Consider the following 14688-nt stretch of genomic DNA (forward strand, 5'->3'; position numbering starts at 1 on the left):
TGCAGAACATGTAGACCGCGAAACATCAAAATACCCAAGCAGTGGAATGACAAATAAAAAGTGAAATAACAATGAAATATAAAAAACGTAATGAAACAGATTTCAGACATAAGAAATGTGTTCAAATGTGGCAAGGGCAGTGAGATCCTCAGACCATTGCAAAACAGGTGGTGGATGTTTATCCTTCCAGCTCAAAGTAGAAGTCTCAGCAACCATAAAGGCTCACAAAATCTACTTGGTTGTTTTGCCATTAATCCCCATACTACTGGAATGTAATTTAAAACATTTGCAAATTTCAAGGATTTTGCCAATAAAAAAACCAACCTGGATAACTTCAGACTAAAAAGAAAATGTCACTGAGCATGCTCTCATTATATGCTTCAGTGGGATATTTCTAGCATTACACCTCCAGTATCTTTCTGTATTACACAGTGCCTTCCAGTAAAAATATTGTGCAGGCCAGTATACATTAAACATCAGTTTTTTGCTGGATCAATGGCAAATTTAAGTAATAAAAATGCATCCCTGTCACCCCTCTTTTCTTCATTTAGGCAGCTTGGTTTTGGGAGAAGGAGAACTGTCGCTACCATTAAACAACAGGGAGTTAGAAATCCCTGGTCATCTGCTACAAATCACGTCCCTGGTGCATAGCTGTCAACGTTTCCCTGTTTTTAAGGCAAATTCCCTTATTCCGAATAGGATTCCTCGCAAGAAAAGGGAAAAGTTGACAGCTATACCCTGGTGTAAGCTGTCGCCTGAACCCTTTTAACTCATGACGCCAAGAACTGAACCTGGGACCTTCTGCATGAAAAGCCTATATTCTACCACTGAGCTATGGTCCTTCATGCATGGGAAGTGTATTATAGTGCACAATCTGTTCACAAGCGACCCAGATGAGCATATGTACAATACATTAGTCTTCAGGACATATTATAGGTCACAGCCTGACCTAGGATGAGTCACAGCAGCAGCACTGCCACCATACAATTGTACAGTGAAATAAAAAAAAAAATAGCCCCTAAATGTATGCTTCAGCTACAGGTGGATACCAGGTCTGTAAAGACAGACAGAGGCCAACAAAAGTCAAAGTCCAGGGGGTCATGCTGTCTATCGGTTTCCTCTTCTTTAGGCTCAGGGTTTCCCCTTGCAGAACCTGGGAGGTAGGAAGAGGGTGGGGAGCAAAACTAGATTTAGTGTGTTTTGCCTGCCATTGGCTCTCGCTACATCAGCCATCAGCTCTGTCTCCAGCCGCTGCTGGGCTCATTGCCTTCTGCCCTACTAGTCTCAACAGGCACTAAATCCTTGCTTCTTTAAGCCATCCCCCCAGATGCTTGCCTCTCCATCGTGCCCCAGTTCTCCCCTACCTGTTCCATTTTGGGTGAGTTTAAAATAACAGCAGCAACATCATCATCCCCCAAGCAAGTGACTGGACTAACATAACCACAAGCATCGCACAGGGCCTGGAGCATGTTCCTTCCTAGCCTGTCTGTCTGTGTGTGTGTCTGTGTGTGTGTGTGTGTTTTTCTCCATGCAGGAGGGAGGCTGAACTTGCCTATGACTGACAGCCAGCTGGGACTTCCTGTGTGTGTGGGTTTGCTGCTGCTAGCGCAACAGAGCCTTAACGCTTTGTGTGCAAGGGGAGTAAGAAAAGGGGGGGAATCAAAACACAGACAGGCAGACAAATCTGGGGGGGGATAAGTAGCGGGGATCTCTTTTGCCGGGGCTTTTCTGAAAGCACACGGAGGAGGGGAAAGGGGGATTCACGAGCAGCCATCCAGCCGCTGGAGGAGGAAGAGGAGGAGGCTGCACTGCGGAATAACGGGAGCTAAAAGAGGAAGAGGTTTGTAGCTGCCGCTGCTGCTTGTCGCTGATCCAGCAACTCAGGTATTTAGCTAAGGTCCCCTCTGGCATTGCACGCGCAGCCTGCTCTTGTCCCCCTAGCGCTATGGAGAGGGGATCTCTGATCTCTTCCCCCCACTCACCCTCCTCTCTCTCCATCCCTCCTTCCTCCCTTGCTTGCTTTTGGCAGCTGTTCCCCCAGCAACAATGGCTGAGAGAATTAATTCAGCACAAAGGGCTGTTGCTGATGGAGACGGTGGAAGAGGGAGGGGAGAAGAGGATGAAGGATGAAGGATACCCCTCCTTCTCCATCGAGAGCGAGAAAGAGGGAGAGAGAGAGACTGCGATGGTCCTTTGTTGGGGGATATAAGGAGGCATTGGGAATGCTTGGGGAGACAGCCTTTCCCCATGTATAAATCAAACCCCAGCAAGGGATGAGGATGTTGGCTGACTGCAACCCTCAGTCTGAATCACTCACAGTGTTAAGAGATGTTGCTCTTTTGGGTAGGATGCACAAGGAAGGGGAGGAGGGTCCCCTCGCTGCGCAGCTCTTAAGGCTGTGCAATTTTATTTATTTGTTGTTCCGTTTTTCGGTTTTCTCCCAAATTTTAATCTTCTTCCAGTGATTTGAGATTCAGTTTGACAAGAGATTGGACCTGCCGTTCCTCCTCTCTTAGAAGTCTTGTGGGGATCACCTTCCAAAAATATGTGATGTCAGGTCCTCCGCCAATGGGGGATCCGTGCGTGCAAAAGACATCCAAATCTTGGACCTACGCTTACCTAAAGAGGGGGAAATGCAATTAGTGATTGACACCGCACAGTCCGCTCTCTTGTTTGCACATCCCGATCAATCTCAGTTGCAGTTCGAACACGTGTCCTTTTATTTTGGATGAGCTTGGCGTCTGAAATGCATTGACTGGAGGAATGGGTCATTCACCCTCTTGTTTGCTTTTATGAAAGAGGAGTGCTGGCTTATTGTCTTTCACTAACAAATATTGTTTCCTTGATATATTGTTCTGCACTAATATCTAGAACCATAAATACACACATAAAAAGGTGTGGAGGTGCTATTCTCTGTACCACATTTGCTGGGGAATGAACTGAACAGTTCAGAATTTGACAAGGAATAGTATGCAATGGTTTCTTTGGAATTTGCAGAGAGAGGAAAGGAAATAGCATTGGGGTGTTCTGTATGCCAAAAGGCTAAGCCACCAACTCACCAGGTCCATTAGATAAAGATCAGTTTCCCCAAAACCAGTGTCTAACAATTATTATGAAAAAAAATTTAAGAGCAAACCAGTCTAGTGCAGGCAGAGCTAGGATATTTTTTGCTCCATGATGCAGAAGGGGCAGAAGATTATGTAGAAAGATCATTTTCACTTTTTTTTTGGGGGGGGGGGTAAACTTCTAATGAAGAGCCTACGACTTATAACACACTGAACATTTAAGGACTGCTACATTGTAGGTTTGCTATTCAAGTCTTTTGGGTCAGAACATGCAGTGTATATTCTATGTTGCTGGCAGATGATTTGATAGGACTGAGATACTGAAAGTTACTTTTTGCCCAGTATTTGAAAACTTGATATCTGTCCAGTTTTGTACACCTGAAGACTTTGGAGAATGGCTTATGCTTCTTTAAACACCATGCCGTTTTCTCACCCAGGTTTGTTGTCTGTTTACAGTCACAAAGATGGCTGCTTCGTCTTCTTGCAATGTGGAAGACGACGAGAGCCTGAAGGGATGTGAACGCTACGTTCAGAAGCATAACATCCAGCAGATTCTGAAAGAGTGCATTGTCAACCTCTGCATAGCAAAACCTGACCGGCCGATGAAGTTCTTGCGAGAACATTTTGAGAAACTGGAGAAGGTCAGTGATTGTCAAATATGCACAGGGGCAAAGGGCACAAATGTAACAGCAGGGCAAAATCAAAAATACTTCCAGTATTTAGGAAGCTGCTTGTTATTGACTGAGACACTTGGTCTGTCTAGCTCTGTGATGTTTACATCATGGGAAGGTGTGAGGTGGTGGTGTTGTGGGCCTGAACTACAGGTCTTTCCTAGCAACCTCTATACATCCTGTTTGGGGTTGGGGGAGAAATTCTATTCATTTTAAGGTGAAACTACCTATTCTACACTTTCTGAGTCAGTATATGAACCAGAACAAAGCCATCCTTTGAAATTTGTATTTCTCCAAATTTTTCAGTGCAAGTAATGTGGCCAAGTAATGTGCACAAGAATGCAAATGGTGGGAGTAAAGTGTGCATAGAAAGGCATATATTCATGAAAGTAACATGCAGAATGCATTACATTTGTTGAAATTGCTTGCAAAAACATATTTGGTTGCGCACCAAAAGGTGTGTATTAGGAGAAATTTCACAACAGCACTGACGAATTTCCACGAGAGAGAAAAAGGAATTCACAAACGGATGTGGAGATCTGGAGAACTGAAGCATGGGGAAATGAGAAACTGAAATGGACAGATTCGCCTATCCCTAATTCCTGCCCCTTCCTGCTTTTTATAAACAAAGGGAAATCTTTGCTTACAGGCCGGTTGGCCGCTTTATAGTGTGTAGTGCTGAAACCTCAGCCACCCACCACCCTGATTTCCCAGAGGAATCTTTACATATAAATCAGAATATGCAAATTTCATGCCGAGTTATGTCCTTTGCTGTGCCCGATGCCAAGGGCACCCACAAGTGGGGCAATCACTGAGCCTTGTGCGTACATCTACTGTGCAACGGTGTAAAACACCATTCATAGATGGTTCTAAGCTTTAGGTAGCACAGTCACAACATGATGATGCAGTCATACCTCGGGATAAATACGCTTCAGGATGAATATTTTTGGGTTGCGCTCTGCGGCAACCCGGAAGTAACAGAGTGCGTTACTTCCGGGTTTTGCTGCGCGCGCATGTGCAGACGCTCAAAATGACGCCACGTGCATGCGCGGAAGCGCAGAAACATGACCCGCGGGTGCACAGACGCACGGACACGGGTTATGTTCACTTCGGGATGTGAACGGGGCTCCAGAACAGATCCCGTTCGCATCCTGAGGTATCACAGTGGTACCTTGGGTAAAGTACTTAATTCGTTCCGGAGGTCCGTTCTTAACCTAAAACTGTTCTTAACCTCTGCCGCTGCACGATTTCTGTTCTCATCCTGAAGCAAAGTTCTGAACCCAAGGTACTATTCCTGGGTTAGCGGAGTCTGTAACCTGAAGCGTATGTAACCTGAGGTGTATGTAATCCGAGGTACCACTGTATAAGCCTCTAAGTTAGTGGGGATCAGGGATACCCACAGCTAGTGGTGTAGCGTGGGGGGTGCCAGGGGTTCCGGCCGCACCGGGTGCAACATCTAGGGGGGCGCGAGTCCAGAGGGAAGAGACAAGTTCCTTCCTCCGCCGGGCTTCCCGCCGCCACCGCCAGCCTTGCGCCCTAGCGTGCGCGCGCCCCCCGCCGCCGCTGCTGCTGCGGCTGCGCTCCACTCACTGCTCGCAGGAGGAGCAGCCGCTGCAGCAGTGCCGACGCTGCCACCAACGCCTGGCCGGGCATGGGCAGCCTCCGCACCCCGACGCCGACGCCATCCCCTCGGCCCAGCCACAGGCAGCGGCTGCTTCTGCCGACGGGGAGGGAGGAGAGCTCCAAGGGGCCTCGCCGCGCCCTGCTCTCCCCAAAACCCTCCGAGAGGAAGCCGGCAGGCGGGCGAGGGTCTCCCGGCGGAAGGGGGCGCCGCTGGCTCCGGCTCTCAGCGCAAGTCTCAGCCGCGGGGGGGGGGGGTCGGGCAAGGACGGAGCGCGGCTGGAAGCCCCCGGACCAGGCCGGGGGGAGGAGAGGCGCTCGCCAAGCCCGGATCTGGAGCGCCTCAGAGCGCGGGCTCCACCTACAGCCCAAGGAGAGGAGGGGGCGGGGAGGCGCCCGAGGGGAGGGGGCTTCGGCTGCCTCGGCCCGCGGGGGCTCCGCAAATAATAAATTTAATAAATTCCTGCTGAGCCTTAAGGGGGGGGGGGTCCTTGGCTCCTTCGCTCGCCCCCAGCCCCAGTGGCGTAGCGTGGGGGTGCAGGGGGGGCGGCCGCAACATCTGGGGGCGCGCGCTCGCACTTGATTGCTAAAATCCAGGGGTTAGGGGGCGCAAATTACTTGCCTTGCCCCGGGTGCTGACAACCCACGCTACGCCACTGCCCACAGCTTTCGGGCTCTTGTCCTGGAAACTGGGAAATGTCAGCAGACTCTCTGCTGGATGCAAGAATGGGACCTTCCTCTCTGGACTCTCTGTTTGTCCCGACCTTGGGACATGCTGCTGAGGAGCCTGGTGTGGGGGAGATAAAACTGTAGCAATCTGAAAGCAACCAGCCAACCTCCAGCATTCGAAATGATAGAGAGTTTATTTTGGTAAAGAACAGTGATTAAAGAAGGGGGACAGAGATAAGCAGAGTACAAGATAAAATAAAACGTAAACTTAGATCTAGCTAGCCTAACACTTTCAGCAAACAACAGCGTTCAACTTGCAAGACTGGCATAAGCAGGAATGGTCAAGATTTTTATTCATTGTTTATATGTAAGATTTCTTGCCTGCCCTTCACCGTTAAGGTCCCAGGGTGGGTTGCTACAGTATAAAATACAGTTATAAACACAGATAAAACAGTTACAGGTATTTAAAAAAAGCCAAGAAAAAGCATTCAAAAACTGAACAGTATACATCCAGCAAATGAGGAGGGTCCCACAAAACAAAATACTCACCAGAGACCAAGGTAAAGAGGCATCTTTGTGGTAGACAGCAAAAGGGAGGTGTAAATGAGCCTTTGTGAGGAAGGAGTGCCACAATTTAGGGTCTGCCACAGGTAATGCCCACTCCCAGACCAGCTTTCCCCACACTTCTGAGCATGGGCGTACCAGGATTTATTTGAGTGGGGGCAAGCTTTGTGTTTTTTGGGGGGCAGAACAGAGTTATCTGTGATGCAATTGGTCAGCTAGTTAAGCATTTTTCTTTATTTGATTGGGAGGGCAGCTGCACACCCTGGCTATGCCCATGCTTCTGAGGCTGGTGGAAGTATCCTGCAGACCTTCTTCATGCCTGAAGACCAGCAGAGGAGGCCCTCTTGGGAGTTCCACCACCCTCAGAAGTTCAGGGGTGGGGTGGCTCAGGAAAGGGCATTCTTTGTGGCAACTCTTAGCTAGCAGAACTCTCTCCCCAGAGAGGTGTGTCTGGCACCTTTCTTGTATAGTTTCCCACCACATGCTGAAGATACATATTTTGACCCTGGCCTTTGACCCTTGAGATATGTCTTTTCAGCACCTACCCCATTTCTGTGACTGGAATTTGTTTTAACTGTTTTTTAATTATTGGATTTTAAATTGCTGTAACCTGCCTTGGGACCTTATGGTGAAGGATGGGTAAGGAACAACAACAACAACAATTTCAGAGAGCCACTGTGGTGGTTTAGTGGATAGAGTGTAGGACTAGGACATGGGACAAGAGGGTTCAAATCCCCACTCAGCCATGCAGCTCACCAGGTGACCTCAGGACAGTCACTTCCTCTCAGCCTAACCTACCTCACAGGGTTGCTCTAGTGATTAAGGGGGGGGACCATTTATGCCACCTTGATCTCCTTGGAGGAAAAGGTGGGATATTGTTATTATTCATAATAATGAGAATCATACCAAATGAGTCTCCTTTGCTGATCTTAACACGCAAGAGGGCCTGTGGGGATGAAGGTGGTCTTTCAGATATTTGGGGCCTAAGTTGTTCTGGTGAAGACGAAAACGAGTTAAAATCACCTCACGTACGCTTGGGTGCAGAGGGGTCGGTAAGAGAAGCCTAACTCATAGAGAGAGGACTGTGGGGCAGCCTGAGGCAGACCAAGTGCACAGGAAACCTTCTGAGATGCTTGCTTGGCTCAGAGGTGATCATTGCTTTAAGGGAATGAAAGAAGAGAAAATCAGAAGGATCATCTCTTGTGTTCCTGTTGAGCAGAGTTAACTAAAGAATGAACTATCATGTTTTGGGAGCGGGGGAGCAGTTGCTTGAGATGTGTGCATCCCAGGCATCCCCAACCTTTGGCCCTCTAGATATTTTGGACTACAATTTCCCATCATCCCTGACCACTTGTCCTGTTAGCTAGGGATAATGGGAGTCGTAGGCCAAAACATCTGGAGGGTCGCAGGTTGGGGATGCTTGGTCTATCCAGTCTTTCAATGATGAAGTCCTTCAAATAAGCAAAGATGCAGAAGGAGAGGTGAGATTTTGTGCAGGCCCTTTTGACACCTGAATCTGAATCTTGCTTGGATACCTCTGTGACGCTTTAATTGCAAGGCCTTTGGAAGAGGATTAGACAAATTCACAGAGGGCAAGGCTATCAATGGTGCTGTAACACTGAGCTCCTGCACCTGTTGCATTGTCATATATGCCAAAGAACATAGGACAGATCCCGAGATGTGCAGTTTGGCTTATATTACTGACCTAGACAAGATCATTGTTTGCTGTTTTATTCAATTTATGCTGTGCTTTTCAACTGAGGTTGATTTCCAAACCAATAAGATCTTTAATAAAAATACAATAAAAAAAAAACCTGAGGTTGATTTCCAAGAGGAATTACAATTAAAATTGGTATGTGTGTATGTAGAAATGATCAGCCATATCAGTTTCAGTTCTTAGTTTCAAGTCTGAAATTTAGTTCTCCACATTTCTGCAGCAATCTGCATTTTTCTTTTTAAAATCCTAATTAAAATCTGTTAACATTTGAGTGCAAAATTATTCTTAATAAACGTATTTTTGTATGCGGTTTCAACTAATGTACATATTCTGGCAGGCAACTTGCCATAACATAATGCATTTCTGTATGTTATTTTTCAACAATAGTTTCATTGTGTGAGAGAGAACTCAGTAGAGCATGTCGTGGGTTTGAGCCCTATGTTGGGCAAAAATATCCCACATTGCAGGGTGTTGGGCCAGATGACCCTTAGGGTCCCTTCCAACATTACAATTCTGTGATCCTGTGTCTTGTCGGAGAGGTACATGTTCTATAACAATTTTATGCACATTTTCCCCAATATATGTATTTTTTTAAAAAAACAAACAAACAAACAAACATTGTTTGTTTGGAACACTGTACCACAACATTTGCAAAAGCTGAATTTTGAAGGATGGCTGTTTTTCACTACTTGTATTGTTTCAGAAAGTGCAAATTAAGTCGTTTTGCCTTTAAATGTGCACTGAGCCACTGTTCTTCCCCCATCCCTCTGTGTGTGGCATTCTCCTCTGGCTCCTGGCCGTTGATGATTCAGTCCAGGCTCTTTGCTGGGGTGTGGGGAGAGCAGAAGGAGCCTGGCTGACAGGTAAAGATGCTAAGGTACTTTGTCTCCAACCAGGAAGTGTGGTTGTGCAGAGACACTCAAGATGGTTGAGCAAAGACTCTAAAAGTGTGCAGGGTTTTGAATGCAGGTTCTGAAACCTCGTCATTTGGTCTGCCTCTTGGTTGTGTAGCTCACCTTCCCCTCTCATACGCGATGCCAGTGGGCGAGTGTTTTGTATATAACGCATCATAATAATAATCTACTGTTCCGTCGTGTTTCCAAAACACATTTTGAAATGTGCCAAAGGCAAAGTTTCACCTTCAGTACATGAGAAAGAAGCTTTGTGTCTTAAGGCTTGGCTTCTTGTCAACAAGGAACAATGCAAGCTTGGCTAAATTATGGATACGTACATTTAAAAGATGTTCTTTCCTTTTCTCCTCAGTTATTAATATCTTCTAAAAGTGTGGCAGTATGGTGGAGGTCAGTAGAGAGCCCACCGTAGTTCTCTTTCAAAATTCAGCTTATAAAAAGAGGCCCATTGTGGGCCCAATGAGTAGGTTTTACACAAATTCAGACCATGCATTGAAAACACTCTTCTACAACTTTAAGAGCCATGGCTTATGGGAAGTGCTGATAACAATTCTCAGCACCTTTAACAAACTACAGTTCCCAGAATTCTTTGGGGGAAGCCATGGTCCTTAAAATGGCATGAGTGCTTCAGGATTATGGTATGGATGTGGCCACAATGTGATGGGGGAACTAGGTCTTGAGCTTGCCTTGTCAGACTCTGAAGTTGAGGGTAGGCAGGCAGGCCTCTCAGATAACTGTGGGCTGTCAGCTGAGTTAAAGCATGCACAGAGACAGGCCAGCCCAAAGCCAGAAATCTGAATGAGCAGAGGAAGAAACAGGTGGACTTCCCCATAAGAACTTCGAGTCAGGAGTGGCTGGTGCCCATTGATACTGGTAGGGCAGGAGGCCAACAGTAGGGGGAGCTATAGCCAATGACAGAAAAGCCAACTAATTCTAGCTAGGTCCCCATTGTCCTGCCTGCTCAGTTCTATAAGTGCTCAGGGAAGGAAGGGAAGGGCTTCTGAGACCCAATTCAGCTGGCCACCATTGGTATAGACTTCCGTGCCTAACAGTCACGCTTTGATTGAGTACTGGGATTTTACTGTGTTTTATTTCTATGTTCTTGCTTTTATCTGGTTTTTTAATGAAGTACTGACACCTCTCTCTCTCTATTTTACTGCCCATGGCAGCCATTTTGCACGTTAATCAAGATACAAGCACTGGCACCTCATTTTGTACCTCCCAAAAAAGCATTGGTTGCACGTGTTGTTGTTTCATCTCATCCTTGGTGTTATTCCCTGATTGGCAAATATCTTTGAACTTTGATCATTCCTCTTGCCTGCCCGGATGGGCGACAGAGAAGAGTGTGTGAATGTATGTAGAAAACAATCTACCATACAGAGATGAAATTTACGTTAGTTGCTTTTCCCACTTTGCCTCTGTCCCCAGTGATGACTGCCATGTGGCCTCCGAAGGGAATGTGACACTCAGGCTGAAAAAGGTTCTGTGCTCCTGAGGTATCTCACTAGGCCACCTGGTGCTCCATTGGGGCTGCTCGGCCCAATTTCAACACAACACCCACTCGCCAGCGCTTGCTGGACCTGGAATTGGAGTCTCTGGCCCAGAGATCTGTGGCATCTTGGCCTTCAGGAGCTCTGGTTCAGTGGTGGACCACTGACCCTCAGCTTCTAGTCCAGTTTTCTTTCACCTTGGATACCCAGGCATTGATGGACTACAACTCCCATCATCCCCAGCCAACTTAGCCAATGGTCAGGGATGATGGAACTGCTTTAGTCCTGGAAATTGCCAGAGCTATGACTAGGGTGTCCTATCTTCTGTTTGAAAAATGTTGGAGAACTGCCTTCTATTTGAATGGTGTCTACTCTGAGGTCAGCTTAAAGTCAAACACCCCTAAGAAGGGAGAACAGGTGCAGGACCTTGAAGTTAGCAGCACCTGGATAACAGACTGAACAGGCACACAGGTTACCTGGTCACAGTGATATTACTACTACTACTACTAATACTACTATTACTATTATTATTTTACTATTTATACCCCACTCATCTGGCTGGGTTTCCCCAACCACTCTGGTCGGCTCCCAACAGAATATTAAAAACACGGTAAAACATCAAACATTAAAAACTTCCCTAAACAGGGCTGCCTCCAGATGTCTTCTAAAAGCCAGATAGTTATTTATTTCCTTGACATCTGATGGGACGGTGTTCCACAGGGCAGGCGCCACTACCAAGAAGATCCTCTGCTTGGTTCCCTACTAGGATGGGGTGTATTGAATGCCTATTTAAATTGTAGTAATTATTTCCAATTATCTTCATCTTTACATGTAAACTAGTACATGCAACTGATAGGCAAATTGGTGTCCTGTTTTGTTCTCTCTGTTTTGGGAAATGGATAAGTGGCCCCCTTAGTCGTCAGGACATGCAGCCGGATTGGCCCCTGGGTGAGCCAGGAGGATTCCGTACTTTGGTGCCAAGTCTCCTAGTTTGATATCCCAGCAGTTCCCTTTCCCATCCAGCAGATGCCGGTGGCACAGTGAACCAGCGTAAGATTCTGACTCTGAAGCTCATGGTTTCCGCCATGTAGTCACAGGCAGCTGCTCCATTAGGGCAAAGGGGGCACTACTCCACCGGCTTCCGTCTGCCCTCAGCTAGCCAGTACCTACCTGTCTGTTTTCTTACTTGCAATCGGTCAGCTCCGCCTATCATTGGTTCTGGCTCCACCTCCTGTTGGTCATTTGCCTTCTGCCTTACCATTTCTAATAGGCACCAACCACCAAGACATTTCCTTGCTAACTTTTTCCGCGTTGGAGTTGTTGGCATCAGCTGAACTCAGACCCATCAACCTCTAAACTCAAGAGGGGACGGGTGCTGTGTTGTTGTACAATCCTGCTTTAATCTTCAGCACAACCAGAGTAGATTTGACCCCCCCACCCTAATAGTTGCCACCTTCCCTTATTAGTATCTTGACGTTTTGCAGAGCAAGCGTAGCCGTGTTTGCAGCTTAGCTTGACGTTACAGCTTAATGCATCATAAAAGCCATGTCTGCAGAGATGTGGGTATGAATTTTGCATGAAAAGCTTGCGTTTCAGGATGACGGCAGCTCTGTTCGGCTAAATGAGCTTTGAAGGATGGGGAATGTGCCTCCTTTGTGCTCGACAGTAAAGCAGTCGAGAGAAAACAGGGATGGAGTCTTTGAGAAGGTCACTTCTTGTGAAGGAAAGTGAGGATGGAAGCAGGAATGGAGCAAGAATATTCGCTAAGTAGATTTTACTAGAATCCTTGATAAGATGTGGCAACAGATTGTTTCAGAGGCAAGCATGGCCTGGTTTTATTCGTTTGTTCAACACAATTTTTATATACTGCTTGATTGTAACAAAACCTTAAGTGATTTACAAGAAATATTAAAATTACCAGCAAAGGCAGCTAAAAATAAGTTGTTAAAAGCATTTTTCTAAAAAATATTATTATCTCTGTCTAAAAACAATAATAAAACTAGCAACCAACTAAAGAGAGTTTTAAACATGTAAACATCTACGTGTCTGGATAGTATTGCCCAGGCATAGGCAAACTCGGCCCTCCAGATGTTTTGGGACTACAACTCCCATCATCCCTAGCTAACAGGACCAGTGGTCAGGGATGATGGGAACTGTAGTCTCAAAACATCGGGAGGGCCGAGTTTGCCTATGCCTGGTATTGCCCAAACACAAATGTTTTAAGCAGGGGCCAAAAAAACAACAACCCATCACAGATGGGGCCAATGTGGCAGCACTGGGAAAGCATCACAGAGCAAACTAAAGCAGAGGAAATCCATCAAGAATGCGCTATTATTGTGCCAATAACATGCAGGATACACCCACAATAAAACACCAGTCTGGGGCGAGTGGGAGCTCGTGGTTCCCTCACTGCAAGAAGCGAAGTTACAGGGAACCAGGCAGAGGGCCTTCTTGGTAGTGGCGCCCGCCCTGTGGAACGCCCTCCCACCAGATGTCAAGGAAATAAACAGCTATCTGACTTTTAGAAGACATCTGAAGGCAGCCCTGTTTAGAGAAGTTTTTAATGTTTGAAGTTTTGTTCTGTTTTTAGTCCTCTGCTGGGAACTGCCCAGAGTGGCTGGGGAAACCCAGCCAGATGGGCGGGGTAGAAATAATAAATTTATTATTATTATTATTATTATTATTATTATTATTATTATATACTTGCACAGGCATTGTGATATTTGGAAGTGTGCAGCACAAGACATTTGAACCAGAGCAATGTGGCTATAGTCAAGGGAAATTAAAAAACAAAAGCCAGCCCTGGTTATATATCCCAGATATCTTGCACAAACCACAGCAGAGTAATTCTTCTGGAAGCAACAGGCTTGTTACAAAGACAGTTTGTTGATGATGAACTGAAAGTTAATGTATGAAGACAACCAATCCTGTTCCTGGCCAATGTGGCCAACCAGGAGCATGCGCAGAAGGGTGCCTTAGCTTTGTGAGGAGTTCCATGACCTCACAAGCCAAGAACAACTGCCTGAAAGAGAACGTAATTCACATATAGCTCTTTCCCAAGCATTTGAGTCTTTATGTTAATTTAGGGTTGGATTGCCAAGGGCAATGGTAATTCTCTTGAAAAGTTTACAGGATTTGATAATAGCTCATGTTCTTATAAGGGAAAGAATTTTGTGGGAGGAGAAGTAGAGCTGGAGGAACATAAGAGAGATATGAGGTTGTTATTATCATGTGAAGCAGAAACAAGAGACCTGTGTTCCTCCAGACCTTCCTGGACTACAGCTCCCTTCATCCCTGACAGTTGGCTGGGCTGGTGGGAGTTGGAGTTGAACAACATCTGAAGGACCATAGACTACCCATCCCTGCTGTAAAGGATGCTGATGTTACATCATCATCATCATCATCATCATCATCATCATCATTATTTATATACACCCTTCATCCAAAGATATGGAGTGGTTTACATCAAAAAATACAAAATGAAAACAACAACAACAACAAGTTCTGAGTGTGTCCTGAACCCCCTGGTCTACCTAGCGGCAAGTCCTGCTGATGTATAAAGGTAAAAGTAAAGGTAAAGGGACCCCTGACCATTAGGTTCAGTTGTGACTGACTTTGGGGTTGCAGTGCTCATCTGGTTTTATTGGCCAAGGGAGCTTCCGGGTCATGTGGCCAGCATGACTAAGCCGCTTCTGGCGAACCAGAGCAGTGCACAGAAACGCTGTTTACCTTCCCGCCAGAGTGGTACCTATTTATCTACTTGCACTTTGACGTGCTTTCGAACTGCTAGGTTGGCAGGAGCAGGGACCAAGCAACGGAAGCTCACCCCGTCGCGGGGATTCGAACTGCCGACATTCTGATCGGCAAGTCCTAGGCTCTGTGGTTTAACCCACAGCACCACCCGTGTCCCTCCTGCTGGTGTATACAGTATGTCAAATCCAAAGTCAGGGAACGTAGTCCAGAGTCAATCCAAGTAAGCCA

General features: G+C 46.4%; 1 protein-coding gene across 3 annotated transcripts in view; it reads left to right on the forward strand.

The window, feature by feature from the left end:
• The first annotated feature begins 1568 nt into the window (after positions 1-1568).
• PRKAR1B (protein kinase cAMP-dependent type I regulatory subunit beta) overlaps positions 1569-14688 on the forward strand; it is a 117243-nt gene continuing 104123 nt past the window's right edge. Inside the window, exons 1-2 of one of the 3 annotated variants that reach the window (XM_079953940.1) lie at positions 1569-1884; positions 3503-3706. In XM_079953940.1, coding sequence (XP_079810066.1) covers positions 3530-3706 — 177 coding nt within the window. In that variant the 5' untranslated portion in view covers positions 1569-1884; positions 3503-3529. The remainder of the gene's footprint in view (positions 1885-3502; positions 3707-14688) is intronic. The other 2 variants (XM_079953941.1, XM_079953939.1) reach the window with 2 other exon arrangements.

The sequence above is a fragment of the Podarcis cretensis genome, assembly GCF_951804945.1.
Source record: "Podarcis cretensis genome assembly, chromosome: 14".
In the NCBI taxonomy this organism is placed as follows: domain Eukaryota; kingdom Metazoa; phylum Chordata; class Lepidosauria; order Squamata; family Lacertidae; genus Podarcis; species Podarcis cretensis.